The following is a 15,257-nucleotide window of genomic DNA, read 5'->3' as shown; positions in this document are numbered from 1 at the left end:
TTATTGATATGATTGAGTTTAAATCAATTTTGTTATTGGTTTTTCATTTGTACCATTTGTCTATTGGTCTTTTTTCTCTTTTCTTTTGTATTTGGAGACAGATTTGCCCTCTGTTACCCAGAGTGGAGTGCAGTGGAGCTATCACAGTTCACTGCAGGTGGGCATTGACCCATTTTTCTGCATCTTTTTTTTTTCCAAAACAGGGCCTCCCTGTGTTGCCCAGGCTAGAATATCAAACTCCTGGGCTCAAGTGATCCTCCTGCCTTAATCTCCCGAAGTGTTGGGAATACAGGTGTAAGTCACCAGGGCCAGTCCGTTTTCCCCCCCGCCACTTAAGTACATAATTCAATGCCAACAGCTCTCTTTTTTCAACACTTTAAGCATGTCACTCCACGGGGAAGCTGTCTGGAGACATCCATAAGCCTCATCCTCCAGGACCACAGGACAGGCGGGACAGCCCTTAGGGCCGCCGCGCCCCTTAAGCTTCCTTTGAAGGAGACAAAGACCCGAGACAGTCCAGTGGCGAGGCCGAGGGAGGTGGGACGATGGGGCAGGGAGGCCCGAGGTGTCCCCGCCCTTTAGGATCGTCCCAACCTTTGGACCCCCCTCACGTTTGGGAATGTTGAGGAGTGTTGAAATCGCCAAGACGCGAGTCACGGGCAAGAAGCCACGGTCGTTTCGCCCCTTGCTCCGCGCGAGTGCAGAGCGCGTGGGCGGTGTTGGGCACCTTCGGCCACGCCCTCAGCTCCACCCCCCTGTGGGCGGGGCCCGAGCCCGTCCCTAAAGCCACGGGACCGCCCGCTCCGGGGCTGGAGCTGCCGTCCGCTGCGCGCTGCGCCCGGGTTGTCGCCGTCTCCCGTTGCCGCCGTCATGTCCCAGCAGCTGTCCCGGGCCCGGCCCGCCACGGTGCTGGGCGCCATGGAGATGGGGCGCCGCATGGACGCGCCCACCAGCGCCGCAGCCATGCGCGCTTTCCTGGACCGCGGCTACACCGAGATAGACACCGCCTTTGCCTACGGCGACGGCCAGTCCGAGACCATCCTGGGCGGCCTGGGGCTCGGGCTGGGCGGCGGCGACTGCAGAGGTAACAGTGGCCCCTGATCCTCCCCCTGCCCTGTGCAAAGCTGAGCCCGTCCCCAGTCGTGCACCGCGCTGCCCCCCGGCCCCAGGCAGCACCGACGGCTTCGACCCCCATCCCACTCCCGTCCACCCCGCAGCTCGGGAAACCCCAGGCTCCTCAGGCACATCGAGCTCCGGACAACTGGACGGTGCTTTGTCCAGACTCCTTTTCTCTGGTCTTGCCTTCCGGGAGGTAACCCAGCACCCTCATGGAAGCCTGGATGACTTGGTCTCGCCTGGAATGACTTGTTGGCTAGTCCCTCCCTGGGGCACGAAAACCATTGGAATCTGGCATTGTGCAGCTCCTGTCCCCACCTGGGCCCTTCAGGTGCCCTTGACAGGCCTGATCTGCAGACATTTTGATCTTATCGCCTGGCAGTTCATGGCACAGTGCTAGATCAGACTTTGGACCCAGCACACTCTCTACTTCCTCCTCTTCCTCTCATACCAGTCGTAGCCTTTGACTTTGCTCTGAGTATCTTGTGGTAGTCACCAGGGTGCTTCACCAGGGTGGCAGTGCCTGGGAGCCTGGGCAGCTCCCTCAGCACGATGGGGAATTTGGGGTGGTACAGGATGGAACTGCCCTCTCTGTGGGAGGCTCTGTCTGAGGCTATTGGAGACAAACGGACACTAACCCACTCCAGGAAGCTCCAGTTCTAGAGATGGCTGGTGAGCCCAGAATGAGCCCTTTCTGGGAGGGACTCCGTGAAGAAAGAATGGATAGGAGTTTGCCAGGAGGAGTAAGAGGGGCAAGGGCATCAGGGCGGTGGGCGTGGGTGTGCAAAGGCAATGTGATTTGGCAGTTCTGAGGGTGCTGGAGGAGGCAGGTGTAGCCCTAGGGGAGGATGTGTGTATAGGGAAGGAGGAGCGGCTCTCAGTCCGACGCCATTTGCAGTGCTTAGGCACACAGTGAAGGCTGGGAAACCTTAGCTGTTCCTTTGTTCTCAATATTGGAACCTTTTGCCTCCTTCCACTCTGAGTGTCTGCGTGGAGTCTTGTCCATTCCTCCTCTGCCCTCCTGCCAGCCTAAGATAATTTCTAAAAGTGTGAAAAGTGGGAAGAGGACTGTCCACTCACCTGTTAGTCCAGCCCACTAGGAACTTTTTTTTCACCACATGGTGCATCCCAAACAAAAGAAGCCTAGTGCACGCATCTCAGTGTCACACTTTTTTTTTTTTTTTTTTTTGAGATGGAGTCTCGATCTGTTTTCCAGGCTGGAGTGTGGTGGTGCGATCATGGCTCACCGCAACCTCTGCCTCCCGGGTTCAAGCAATTCTCCTGCCTCAGCCTCTGGAGTAGATGGGATGCAAGCACACAGCACCATGCCCAGCTAATTTTTATAGTTTTGGTAGAGACAGGGTTTTGTCATGCTGGCCAGGTTGGTCTCGAACTCCTGACCTCAGGTGATTTGCCCGTCTTGGCCTCCCAAAATTCTGGGATTATAGGCTTGAGCCACCATGCCCAGCCTCAGTGCTACACTCTTTCCAGATCACCTGGCTGCCACTCAGTGAGAGCTCTGATCTTATTTCAGATTTTCTGATTTTTTTTTTTTTTTTTTTTTGAGATGGAGTCTTACTCTATCACCCAGGCTGGAATGCAGTGTCTCAATTTTGGCTCACTGCAACCTCTGCCACCCGGGTTCAAGCAATTCTCCTGCCTCAGCCTCCCGAGTAGCTGGGATTACAGGAGCCTGCCACTGTGCCTGACCAGTTTTTGTATTTTTAGTACAGATGGGGTCTCCCATCTTGGCCAGGCTGGTCTTGAACTTCTGACCTCGTGATCCACCCGCCTTGGACTCCCAAAGTTCTGGGATTACAGGCATAAGCCACCGCACCTGGCTTTTTTTTTTTTTTTTTTTTTTTAAGACAGGGTCATGTTCTTTTGCCTAGGCTGGAGTGCAGTGGTGCGATCATGGCTCATTGCAGCTTTGACCTCTCAGGGCTCAAGTAACCCTCCCACCTCGGCCTCCCAAGTAGCTGGGATTACTACAGGACTGTGCCACCACACCCGACTAATTTTTTATATTATTCATCGAGACCGGAGTCTAACTTTGTTGTCCAGGCTGGTCTCAAACTTCTGGGCCTCCTGCCCTGGCCTCCCAAAGTGCTGAGATTACAGGTGTGAGTCACTGCAGATCTGCACCCTCTGCCTGGCCCTTAGTTCTGATTTTTTTTTTCTTTTCTTTTTTAATCCATCTCTTCCATCTTTGAGTCCAAGTTTGGCTGGGCCAACGTCCTCAGATCTCAGATCTGAAGTGAAGTGCACACTGAGAAGCAGAGGCATGATTTGGGAAAATTCCTAATGAATAGTACCTTAAACCTGCTCCCTGCCAGATCTCAAGGGCTCCAGTGACTGCCCTCCTGCCAGCCTATGTGACTTTCTAAGTGTGAAAAGTGGGAAGAGGACTCTCCACGCACCTGTTAGTTCGGCCCACTTGGAACTAAGATCCTTTTTTTTTTTTTTTGAGACAGGCTCTCATTCTGTTGTCCAGGCTGGAGTGCAGTGGCATGATCTTTGCTCATTACAGCCTTGATCTCCCAGCGTCACGTGATCCTCCCAACTCAGCCTCCCAAGTAGCTGAGATTACAGGCATGCGCCATCATGCCTGGCCAATTTTTGTATTTTTTGTAGAGATGGGGTTTCACCATTTTGCCCAGGCTGCTCTTGAACACTTGGGCCCAAGAGATACACCCACCTGGGCCTCTCTAAGTGCTGGGATTATGAGGGTTAGCCACTTTGCCTATTCTCCAGCTAGGATTTTTTTCTTTTTCTTTTAAGACAGAGTCTTGCTCTGGCACACAGGCTGGAGTGTAGTGGCAAGATCTCGGCTTACTGCAACCTCTCCTTCCTGGGTTCAAGCGATTCTTGTGCCTCAGCCTCCCAAGTAGCTGGGACTACAAGTGTGAGCTACTGAAGCCAGCCTCCAACTAGGATTCTTAATAGGGGGCAGAGCACAGTGTGTTCAGCCCACTTCTTTTGTTTTTAGAGAGTTTTGCTCTGTCTCCTAGGCTTGAGTGCAGTGGCATGATCTGGGCTCACTGAAACCTCCACCTCCCAGGTTCAAGTGATTCTTCTACCTCAGTCCTCCATGTAGCTGGGATTACAAGCATGCACCACCATGCCCATGTAGGTTTTGTATTTTTTGTTGGCAAGGCTGGTCCCAAACTCCTGACCTCAAGTGACTTGCCCACCTTGGTCTCCCAGAGTGCTGGGATTATAGGTGTCAGCCACTATGCCTGGCCTTAAGCTCAGTCCTGAATCACTTGATTGGCCACTCACTGATCTGTTCTATCCAGTAAGTCTAATTGATACCTGCCTTTCCTTCCCAGGGGCCCATGTGAGGCCTCTTAGGTCTCTTTTCTTAATTCCTGCTGCAGTCTCCTTGCTGATCTCCCCATTTCCCGGCCTGCTTTCTGTCCATGCTGCATTCAGAATCATCTCCAGAACCACAACCTCTTTCCCCATCTTGAAAGCCTTCAGAGTTGGCCGGGCGTGGTGGCTCACACCTGTAATCCAAGCACTTTGGGAACCCAAGGCGGGTGGATCACCAGGTCAGGAGATCGTAACCATCCTGGTCAACATGGTAAAACCCGGTCTCTACTAAAAATACAAAAATTAGCCAGGCATGATGGAACATGCCTGTAATCCCAGCTACTCAGGAGGCTAAGGTGGGAGAATCGCTTGAACCAGGGAGTTGGAGGTTGCAGTGAGCCGAGATCGCATCACTGCCCTCCAGCCTGGTGACAGAGCAAGAATGCATCTCAAAAAAAAAAAAAAAAAGAGACTTCAGAGGCTCCCTACAGCCCCCTAAAGTCCAGGCTCCCTGGGGTGCACTCAGGGCCCTTTGGCATCGGATCTGTGGTCTCTTCTTTTGCACCAAGGGCCTCCGTGGACCTGGTGCTCTGGAAACATGACTCCCACACGTGGCTTTCCACACACCTCTTGCTTGCCTCTGAGCTTTGGCTACGTCCCCACACTCTGGAATGAGCTGTTCACCATTCCCCACCTGGTGGCCTCTGACTTCCCCTTGGAGATTCTGATTCAGATTCTAAGGCAAGCCTTTCTGCGCTCCCAGTGGGCCTCGCACCCCTATGCTGTGGGTTTCTCTAGTGCCCTGTGCGTCTCCCTGCCTCACTTACTCTAGAGTGGCCCCTGAGGCCGTGAGCCCTGGACAGCAGGGATCAGCTCCTCTCCTAGCCCCTCATGCCTGGCACATCCAGCTGCACCACGGTGATAGTAGCGGCAGCTCATAATGAGCACTTTTATCCAAGTTCTGATCCATCCTCAGGATCTCTCTGCAAGATCGCACCATTTTCACTGTCACATTGATAGTTACAGGAGGCAGTCAAATGCCTCTGCAGATCGGGGCAGGTCCCCCGTGAAACCCCACCTACAAGCCGAAGACAGTTTAAAGCCTGAAAGCCAAGCTACAGGTGAAGTCCTTGGACAGGATTGAGAAGCTGTCTTCCTGCTTGGCACACTTTCCTCTGGTTGGTCTCCGCTCTTCACCTATTTCACACATACCCACCCTTTCCTAATCGGTTTTCTACAGTGCTGTGGCCACCTGTGAGTGGTGTCTTGGTGTGTTTGCCTTAACCTTTTTTGCATACTAGCACACCAATCAGCACGCACTCCCCATTCTGAGTCCATAAAAAGCCCTGGACCCAGCCACACTGAGTAAAGTACCCACCGAATTGCAGGGGTGAAGGACCCTGAACTGCCCTACCCCTGGGTCCCTCTCCACTGAGAGCTCACCCTTCATTTGTCATCATATCCTCACTCTTTTTGGACGTATGTCAAGAGCTCAGGAATCTCCGAACACAGGTATAAGCTATCGTACAGACAGGCTGGGGCGCATCTGGCCCAGCCACAGACTGAGCCGATACACAAGCCAGACTTGGCCAGACCCAGGGGGCAGGGTGCCTCCAGCGGCAGGTAGTGGGGTCTGGGCAGGGGGCCATCACTGACTGGAGATCCCAGCTGGAAAAGTGACCGAGAAAATTCCTGCGTCAACGTTACAGTTGAAGGGATCAAGACGCGGGCTAGGTAACTTGGTGAAGATTGCAGAGTTAGTCATAGCTGAGCTTGAATATGAACCCAGCCCTCTCTCTTAACCATTATACCAGACCCCATTCCAATGTTTGATCAACTGGCCTGAATTTTCTTTTCTTTCTTTTTTTCTTTTCTTTTTTTTTTTTTTTTTGAGATGGAGTCTCAATCTGTCGCCCAGGCTGGAGTGCAGTGGCGTGATCCTGGCTCACTGCAACCTCCGCCTCCTGGGTTCAAGCAATTCTCCTGACTCCTGAGTAGCTGGGATTACAGGTATGCACCGCTGTGCCCCGCTCATTTTTATATTTTTGGTAGAGATCATGTTTCACCATGTTGACCAGGTTGGTCTCAAATTCCTGACCTCAGGCGATCCACCTACCTCAGCCTCCCAAAATGCTGGGATTATAGGCATGAACCAATGCGCCCAACCCTGAATTTTCATTTCTCTCTCCTCTCAGTGAAAATTCATACCAAGGCCAATCCACTGTTTGGGAACTCACTGAAGCCTGACAGTCTCCGGTTCCAGCTGGAGACATCGCTGAAGCGGCTGCAGTGTCCCCGAGTGGACCTCTTCTACCTGCACATGCCAGACCACAGCACCCCGGTGGAAGAGACACTGCGTGCCTGCCACCAGCTGCACCAGGAGGTGAGGGGACCCCTGAACTCTGGGAGGTGGTCCGCCACTGCTCTCCTTATCCTGATCCCACTCATGAGGGCAGAGGCACCAGGGTGGTTCCAGGGTGCAGCAGGAAACAGCCCCACTCCCAGGGGCCCCACCCTGCCTCCCCTTCCTGGTCTGGGCTGCAGGGTTCTGACTGCGGCCTCACCTGTGCAGGGCAAGTTCGTGGAGCTTGGCCTCTCCAACTATGCTGCCTGGGAAGTGGCTGAGATCTGTACCCTCTGCAAGAGCAACGGCTGGATCCTGCCCACTGTGTACCAGGTGAGGACTGGGGCTAGAGAGGCCACAATCTCCGGGACTCCTGCTCAGCATGGGCTCTCTTTGCCCCTCTGACTGCCCCCCGTGCCCTCTGCATAGCAGCCACTCCCCTGCTGAAACCTGCAGATGGCTCCCAGGTACCCTCAGGATGCCGTTCAAGCTCCTCAGCCTGGCCACTGGGCATCGGCTTCCTTCCTGCCTGAGTGTGCACCTTGGTCCCTTTCTTCCCCAACTCGCCCTGCTCTCAGCCTGGAACCCACCCTCCCCGCCACTGCCCCTTCTCTGGGAGAAGGGTTCAGGTCTCACACAGGGGTGTCTTCCCTTGGAAGCTTTTCTAGATGGGCCCAGAAGACCCTGAGACCTCACGTCCTCGTTTACCTCCTTATCACTCATTCTACAAATGTTTGTACATCTGCTGGGTGCCAGGTACTGGTCACAGAACTTTCTAGTATATTATGTTTGCCTCTACTTGATTATAACTGTTTATACTTGACCTTACTATAAATCCTTGAGGGAAGGGACCTTGTCCTTTTGGCTTAAGCATATAAATCTGACAACCAGCTTATAGTTGGTGCTCATAAAAGTTGGCTGAATGAATGAATTTTCCTTGGGCATAAGCCCCCTTCACCAGCACCAGTAAGAATAAGTATGTGCCCAGATGGTTAAGGTCCTAGAATTGTTAACGTCTGAAATAAGGGTTCTCCAAGGGTAAATCTGAAGTCTCTTCTTCTGACACGTCCCCGCTCTCCCCGGGGTCCCTCTCCCTGCAGGGCATGTACAACGCCATCACCCGGCAGGTGGAACCGGAGCTCCTCCCCTGCCTCAGGCACTTTGGACTGAGGTTCTATGCCTACAACCCTCTGGCTGGTACGTGGAGCATTCCTGGCACTGTCTCAGCCTATTCTCACCCCACTGATGCCCAGCCCGGGACGTGGGAAGCAGGGAGGGTTTGACAAGAGGCTGGGCTGCGTCCTTCACCCCTCCTGGGTCCCTGCCCCTTCCCTAGTCCAGAGCCCTGAGGGACATGGCAGCTTCTGGGGCACTCTGGGACTGGGGGCTGATTGCTGCCTTCCCACAGGGGGCCTGCTGACCGGGAGGTACAAGTATGAGGACAAGGATGGGAAACAGCCCCTGGGCCGCTTCTTTGGGAATAGCTGGGCTGAGACCTACAGGAATCGGTGAGCGGGGGGTGCCTGGTGAGGATGGCTATGGTGGGGTCCGCTTATGCGGAAAGAAGTCCTGGGCTGCTCCTGGGGTGAGGCCTTTCCTCACTGCTGCACCTCCTCCCCTGCACTCCTTCGGGAATTCCCAAACCCTCTGTGGGTTTTCTTGTTGCCTTGAGACCTCCAGGAGTAAAGGAGGCTCCCTGGACTTTGGGGTCTTGAAGTCGTAGCTCTTTCCTGAAAAATCACCTGCTAGGAAGGAAGGAAAGAGTCCTGGGGGAAGGTCTGCTCCATCTGAGCGGCCGCTGTGTCCCTAGGGAAAGTAAGCTCAGGCTGATGAGTCCTCAGGAGTAAAGATGCGTTGGGGTCTCTGGTGAGGGGGCTGGCATCCTGGGTGCTTCTGGTGCCCAGTGAAGTGGGAGAACTATGACTCTAGAGGACATCCGCTCCTCAGGACCACAGGGTGTGGGTGGGGCAGTGGCCCTGGATGGCTCTTTGGTTGTGGCTCCCAGTGTGACCCCCATGGTACTGATCCCTGTGCCACTGTCCCCCCTTCCCAGCTACTGGAAGGAGCATTACTTCGAGGCCATTGCCCTGGTGGAGAAGGCCCTGCAGGCCGCGTATGGCGCCCACGCCCCCAGCATGACCTCGGCTGCCCTCCGGTGGATGTATCACCACTCACAGCTGCAGGTAGGCAGCAACCTGGGTGCTCAGCTTCTGCCCTTCCAAGGGGTACCAACATCACCTTTAGGTGAAGGCTAAAACATTTGTTTTCTTGATTCCTCAGAAAGTTCTCTTTCTTCCAGCTCTCACAAACACTCTTCCCACTGGTCTTTTTCTATTTTTTATTATTTTGGCAACAGAGTCTCCCTCTGTCACCCAGGCTGGAGTACAGTGGTGCAATTTTGGGTCACTGCAACCTCCGCCTCCTGGGGTCAAGCGATTCTCCTGCCTCGGCCTCCTGAGTAGCTGGGATTACAGGCCTGCACCACCATGCCCAGCTAATTTTTTGTATTTGTAGTAGAGATGGGTTTCACCATGTTGCCCAGGCTGGTCTCGAACTCCTAAGCTCAGATAATTTGATTTGTCCTCCTCAGACTCTGAAAGTGCTGGGGTTACAAATGTGAGCCACTGTGCTTGGCTTTCCCACTGGTCTTTGATTGTATCTGAGTGTCAGGATTTGTTTATTTTACTTATTTATTACTATTATTTTTTGTCTAAACATTCCACAATGCAGGAGTGTCAGGATTTGTAATGAGGGCTTCGGTACAGGGATTTCCTTATTCTTAGGCTTTACGAAATATGATTATCCAGTATTATTGATGAGGAAACTGAGGTTCATTCAGCTATTAAAGGGGCAGACATTTTAACACAGTTTGAATGTAGAGCCCACTAGTCTCATTTTTTTGGTGGAGGCTGGAGTTTCCCTCTCTCGGTGGCTCATGCCTTCCTCATTCAAATTTATATCCAGCTCCAGCCTTAGATGTTGGCTAGTGTCTGGCATATATACAGTCGGTGATCAATAAATGGGTGCTGAGTGCTCTACATAATTTTTCACAACCATAACCATGCTGAAAATAGAGAAGAGGTTGCAAACATTTTCTCCCATTCTGTAGGCTGCCTGTTCAATCTGGCGACAGTTTCTTTTGCAGTGCAGAAGCTCTTTAGTCTAATTCGATCCCATTTGTCTATTTTGCTTGTTGCCATTGCTTTCAGTGTTTTAGTTATGAAGTCTTTGCCCATGCCTATGTCCTGAATGATACTGCCTAGGTTTTCTTCTAGGGTTTTTATGGTTTTAGGGCTTATGTTTAAGTCTTTAATCCATGCTAATTTTTGTATAAGGTATAAGGAAGGGATCCAGTTTCAGCTTTCTGCACATGGCTAACCAGTTTTGCAATCTATCCATCTGACAAAGGGCCAATATCCAGAATCTACATAGAAATTAAACAAATTTACAAGAAGAAAACAAACGACCCTATCAAAAAGTAGGTGAAGGATATGAACAGGCACTCCTCAAAAGAGGACATTTATACAGCAAACATTTGAAAAAAAGCTCATCATCACACTGTGGAAGACAGTGTGGTGATCCCTCAAGGATCTAGAACTAGAAATACCATTTGACTCAGCAGTCCCATTACTGGGTATATATCCAAAGGATTATAAGTCATTCTACTCTGAAGACACATGCACATGTATGTTCATTGTGGTACTGTTCACAATAGCAAAGACTTGGAACCAAACCACATGTCCATCAATGTTAGACTGGATAAAGAAAATGTGGCACACATACACCGTGGAATACTATGCTGCTGTAAAAAAGGATGAGTTCATGTCCTTTGCAGTGTCATGGATGATGTTCAAACTGTCATCCTCAGTAAACTAACACAAGAACAGAAAACCAAACACCGCCTATTCTCGCTTGTAAGTGGGAGTTGAACAATGAGAACACATAGACACAGGGAGGGGAACATCACACACCGGGGCCTGTCAGGGTTGAGGGGCTAGGGGACGGATAGCATTAGGAGAAACACCTCATGTAAATGACAGGTTGATGGGTGCAGCAAACCACCATGGCACGTGTGTAGCTATGTAACAAACCTGTACGTTCTGCACATGTACTGCAGAACTTAAAAGTGTGTAAAATAAGAAAGTAGAAAATAGAGAAGAGGATTGAGTCTCAGAGAGGTTTAATAACATAGTCATGTTTACACAGCTGCTGTGGGCAGAACTGGGCTGTGAATGTAGGTCTGCCTGGAAGCGCCCTGTGGCAGTAGGGGAGAGGATACAGTTTCACGTCACATGGGTACAGCTATCCAAGGCACCTTAAGTTCTTTCTGGACATATGGCGTATAAGAAAGCCCAAATCTCAGCAGGGAGGTGGCCGGGAGGGGTGTGAGTGGAGTCGCCATGCAGCGGAAGAGGGTTGAAGTCTGGCTGTCTCCCTTGCAGGGTGCCCACGGGGACGCGGTCATCCTGGGCATGTCCAGCCTGGAGCAGCTGGAGCAGAACTTGGCAGCGGCAGAGGAAGGGCCCCTGGAGCCGGCTGTCGTGGACGCCTTTCATCAAGCCTGGCATTTGGTTGCCCTCGAATGTCCCAACTACTTCCGCTAGGCCCACTGTGGCTGAGGCTGCCCCAGGCTTTTCTGTCACCTCCTTTGCTCACACTTTCTCTAATTTAGAACTGCCTCAATAAATTCTTAGGAACAGAACTATTTGGACAAAAATCTAACAGTAGAGTCACCACCAAATGAAGAATAAAACCTCCCAAGATGCTGTGTTAGTCTGCTTGTCTTGCTATAAAAAAAATACCTGAGACCAGGCGCAGTGGCCCACCCCTATAAACCCAGAACTTTGGGAGGCTGAGGTAGGCGGATCACCTGAGGTCAGGAGTTCAAGACCAGCCTGGCCAACATGGTAAAACCCTGCCTCAACTAAAAAATACAAAAAATTAGCTGGGCATGGTGGCGGGTGCCTGTAATCCCAGCTACTCAGGAGGCCGAGGCAGAAGGGTCGTTTGAATCTGGGAGGCAGAGGTTGCAGTGAGCCGAAATTGTACCACTGTGTTGCTCCACTGCACTCCAGCCTGGGTAACAGAGCAAGACTTCATCTCAAAAAAAAGTAAAAATCCCTGAGACTGGGTAATTTATAAAGAAAAGAGGTTTCTTTGGCTCATGGTTCTGCAGTCTCTACAAGGAAGCATGGTGCTGGCACGTGTTCCTGATGAGGGTCTCAGGAAGCTTACAGTCATGGCAGAGGGGGAGGCAGAGCCAGCATGTCACATGGCGAGAGAGGGAGCAAGAGACAGAGAGGGGATGAAATTGCAGGCTCTCTTAAATAACCAGATCCTGTGTGAACTCACAAGTCACTCATTACCGTACAGATAGCACCAAGCCATTCAAGAGGGATCTACCCCCGTACCCTAACACCTCCCAGCAGGCCCACCTTTAACTTCGGGGATCACATTTCAACATGAGATTTGGGGGGGGACAAATTATCCAAATGATATCATTGTGCCAGTAGCCCCTCAAATGTCATGTTCTTCTCACATTGCAAAATACAGTCATTCCTTTCCAACAGTCACCCAAAGCCTTACCGTGTTCCAGCATCAACTCAATCAAAAGTCTGTTGGATGGGCCCCCTTGTGGCAAGATGGCTAGCGAGGGTACACTTTCTGCAGTCCAGGAAGTAAAAATCGTGTTGCCAAAAGATCCTTTGTCTCAGTGCTAATTTTTCTTTGTGGCACTGAGCTTCTGTTTCCAACACGTTGGCACCCTAGATGGGGACCCCCATTCCCTTCTGGGGTGGTCTCCAGCTGAGACCCACCTGGTGCAAAAAATAAATTAACCGGGTCTCTCAGCAATGTGGGAAAAAAGAAAAGCTTCAAGCTTTGGTAGAAATCCTAAAGTTGAAGTGTGCATGCGAGACAGCAGTGTGAGTGTTTCCTCTCTGCAAGCTCTGGGATAGCTTCATAAGGCCTAGAGGTTGGATAGAGCAAAGCAAAGTGAAGAGGAGGGAGAGAGACCTCCCAAAGGGCGGTGGGGGGACAGCTGGAATCCTCCCCTGGAAAAAGAAAAGCGAAGGTAGCCGAGAAGGTTCCGGAGGAGCCCCAGTAAGGGCCCCTGCGGCGGCCGCAGCGGTGCCTGCAGCTAGGCCACCTGCACGTCGGGGCGGGGCCCAGGGAAGCAAGGTCGCAGGTGCACGTCGGGGAAGCAACGTCGCAGGTGCACGGGGGCCGGGCCGCTCTGAGTGGCAGCGCGCCCAGGTGGCGCACCTGACAAGTGCTGGGGGGCTGCCCAAGGCTAAGCAGAAAGCAGCGTGGTGGAGGTCGCCCGCGAGGCCGCTAGACATGGCCCGGGGTGCCACAAAGGCAGCAGGAGGGGCCGGGACAGGCTGGCTGAGCAATGGCCGCCGCAGCAGCAAGACGGTCCGAAGCCCTGTACCGGGAACCTTGTGGGGCAGACGGGCACAGCACCCCCTGCCTGGCTGCCTGCACCCTGAGGAGGACCCCGGGGCACAAGAAAACCAGCAACAGCAGCCCAAAGCAAACCCCGCTCCGGCCAGCAAAATGTGGAGCAAGAAAGCTGAGGTATGTTGAAAAATTGTAAGAGAAAGTGTGTGTAAAAGAGAGAGAGAGAAAGAGTTAAAAAAAAAAAAAAAAAAAAAAAGGCTTTTTCTTTTGAAACTCAGGCAAAACAACTAAGCCAAAACATGTTAAAAAAAAGTTTAAAGAGGAAAATTATAAAGTAAAAGAGGAGGGAATTGTGGGAAGTATAAAAGTTCCTCTTTAAAGTTTTCTTTCTTGCTGAAGAATAAATCATAAGTGTGCTAATAATTTTGTTAAGCCCTATCCTGTGTAGCTGTTAGACATGCCACGCTTACAGGCACATGGCATATTCGATGTCCTTGTACTTTAACCAAGCTATCTGTGCTGGGAGTACTCCCAGGCATGTCCCAGATCTCCATTGCTTTTACCTGTTTGGAAAAGTTCGTTGTTAGCCAATCAGGTTTTAGTTTAAATTGTGATGTCTGGCTCCAGCCAGCCAAGATCAGACACAGCAGTAAGGACAACCCCAAATGTGTAAGGAATAAATATGTGTGTTTTCCTTTGTTCATTGTACTCTCATGGCAAGTTGGCTAGTGAGGGTACCCTTCCTGCAGTCCAGGAAGTAAATATTGCATTGCTGAAAGATCCTTTGTCTCAGTGCCAATTTTTCTTTGTGGCACCAAGCGTCTGTTTCCAACAAGTTCAAAGTCTCATCCGAGACTCAAAGCAAGTTTCTTCCACCTATGAACCTGTATAATCAAAACCAAATTATTTACTCCCAAGATACAATGGTGGCACCCATGTTGGGTAACATTCCCATTGCAAAAGGGAGAAATCGGCCAAAAGAAAGGGGCAACAGCCCCACACAAGTCTGAAACCCAGTAGGGCTGGCATGAAAATGTAAAGCTCCAAAATCATCCTTGACTCCATGTCCCACATCCTGGCCACACCGGTGCAAGCAATGGGCTTCCAAGTCCTCAGGCAGCTCCACATATGTGGCTTTGCAGGTTGCAGCCCCCATGGCTGCTCTCACTGGCTGGAGTTGAGTGCCTGTGGCTTTTTCAGTCTCTGGGTACAAGCCGCTGGTGGCTCTATAATTCTGGGGTCTGGAGAATGGTGGCCCCTTTCCCACAGCTCCACTGGGCAGCGCCCTAGTGGGGACTCTGGCTGGGGGGCTCCAACCTCGTATTTCTCCCCGGCGTTGCCCTAGTAGAGTCTGTGAGGGCTGTCCTGAGGTCCTCTGACATGACTTTGACCCCCTTTTCCCCATCATCTTGGCTATTAGCCCGTAACTCCCTTTTAGTCATGCTCATCTCTCTAGCAAGTGGTTTCTCTACAGCCCACTTGAATTCCTCTCCTGAAAATGCTCTTTCCTTCTTCATGACATGGTCAGGCTGTAATTTTCCAAGCGTTTATACTCTGCTTCCCTTTTAAATACAAATTCTAACTTTATGTCATTCTTTTGCTGCTGTATCTGACTGTAGGCTTTTAGAAACAACCATGCCACATCCTGAATCCCTTGCAGCCTAGAAATTTCTCCCACTAAAAATTTCTTTCTCCCATCAGAAATTTCTACATCATCATTCTTAAGCTAAACCTTCCACAAACCCCTTGGACAAGAACTCAATGCAGCCACATTCTTTGCTAAGGCATTACATGTTTAACCTTTGGTCTAGTTCCCAATCAATTCCCCATTTCCATCTGAGACCTCCTCAGCCTGTCCTTCACTGTCTGTATTTCTTTTTCTTTTCTTTCTTTTTTTTTTTTTTTTTTTTGAGAAGGAGTCTCGCCTTGTCGCCCAGGCTGGAGCGCAATGGCACAATCTCGGCTCATTGTAACCTCCACCTCCTGGGTTCAAACGATTTTCTTGCTTTAGCCTCCTCAGCAGTTGGGATTACAGGCAACTGCCACCACACCCAGCTATTTGTCTTTTTTTTTTTTTTTT

General features: G+C 51.3%; 1 protein-coding gene across 1 annotated transcript; it reads left to right on the top strand.

Moving 5' to 3' along the window:
• The first annotated feature begins 756 nt into the window (after positions 1–756).
• LOC116566380 (aflatoxin B1 aldehyde reductase member 3) lies at positions 757–11,543 on the top strand. The gene is made up of 7 exons (XM_032300624.1): positions 757–1,084; positions 6,627–6,814; positions 7,004–7,108; positions 7,876–7,972; positions 8,184–8,283; positions 8,829–8,958; positions 11,218–11,543. The coding sequence occupies exons 1-7, from the start codon at positions 871–873 to the stop codon at positions 11,377–11,379; spliced, it is 996 nt and encodes a 331-aa protein (XP_032156515.1). The 5' UTR covers positions 757–870; the 3' UTR covers positions 11,380–11,543.
• Positions 11,544–15,257: the final 3,714 nt, after the last annotated feature.

Source organism: Sapajus apella, unplaced genomic scaffold (assembly GCF_009761245.1).
Source record: "Sapajus apella isolate SASKATOON/1434 unplaced genomic scaffold, GSC_monkey_1.0 scaffold43, whole genome shotgun sequence".
Lineage (NCBI taxonomy): Eukaryota > Metazoa > Chordata > Mammalia > Primates > Cebidae > Sapajus > Sapajus apella.
This window is presented reverse-complemented; position numbering and strand designations above follow the sequence as displayed.

Coding starts and splice junctions, on each gene's coding strand:
- LOC116566380 (XM_032300624.1), top strand. CDS start 871: ATGTCCCAGCAGCTGTCCCGGGCCCGGCCCGCCACGGTGCTGGGCGCC. Junction 1,085..6,626: donor GGGCGGCGGCGACTGCAGAG/GTAACAGTGGCC, acceptor CTCTCCTCTCAG/TGAAAATTCATACCAAGGCC. Junction 8,284..8,828: donor GCTGAGACCTACAGGAATCG/GTGAGCGGGGGG, acceptor CCCCCTTCCCAG/CTACTGGAAGGAGCATTACT.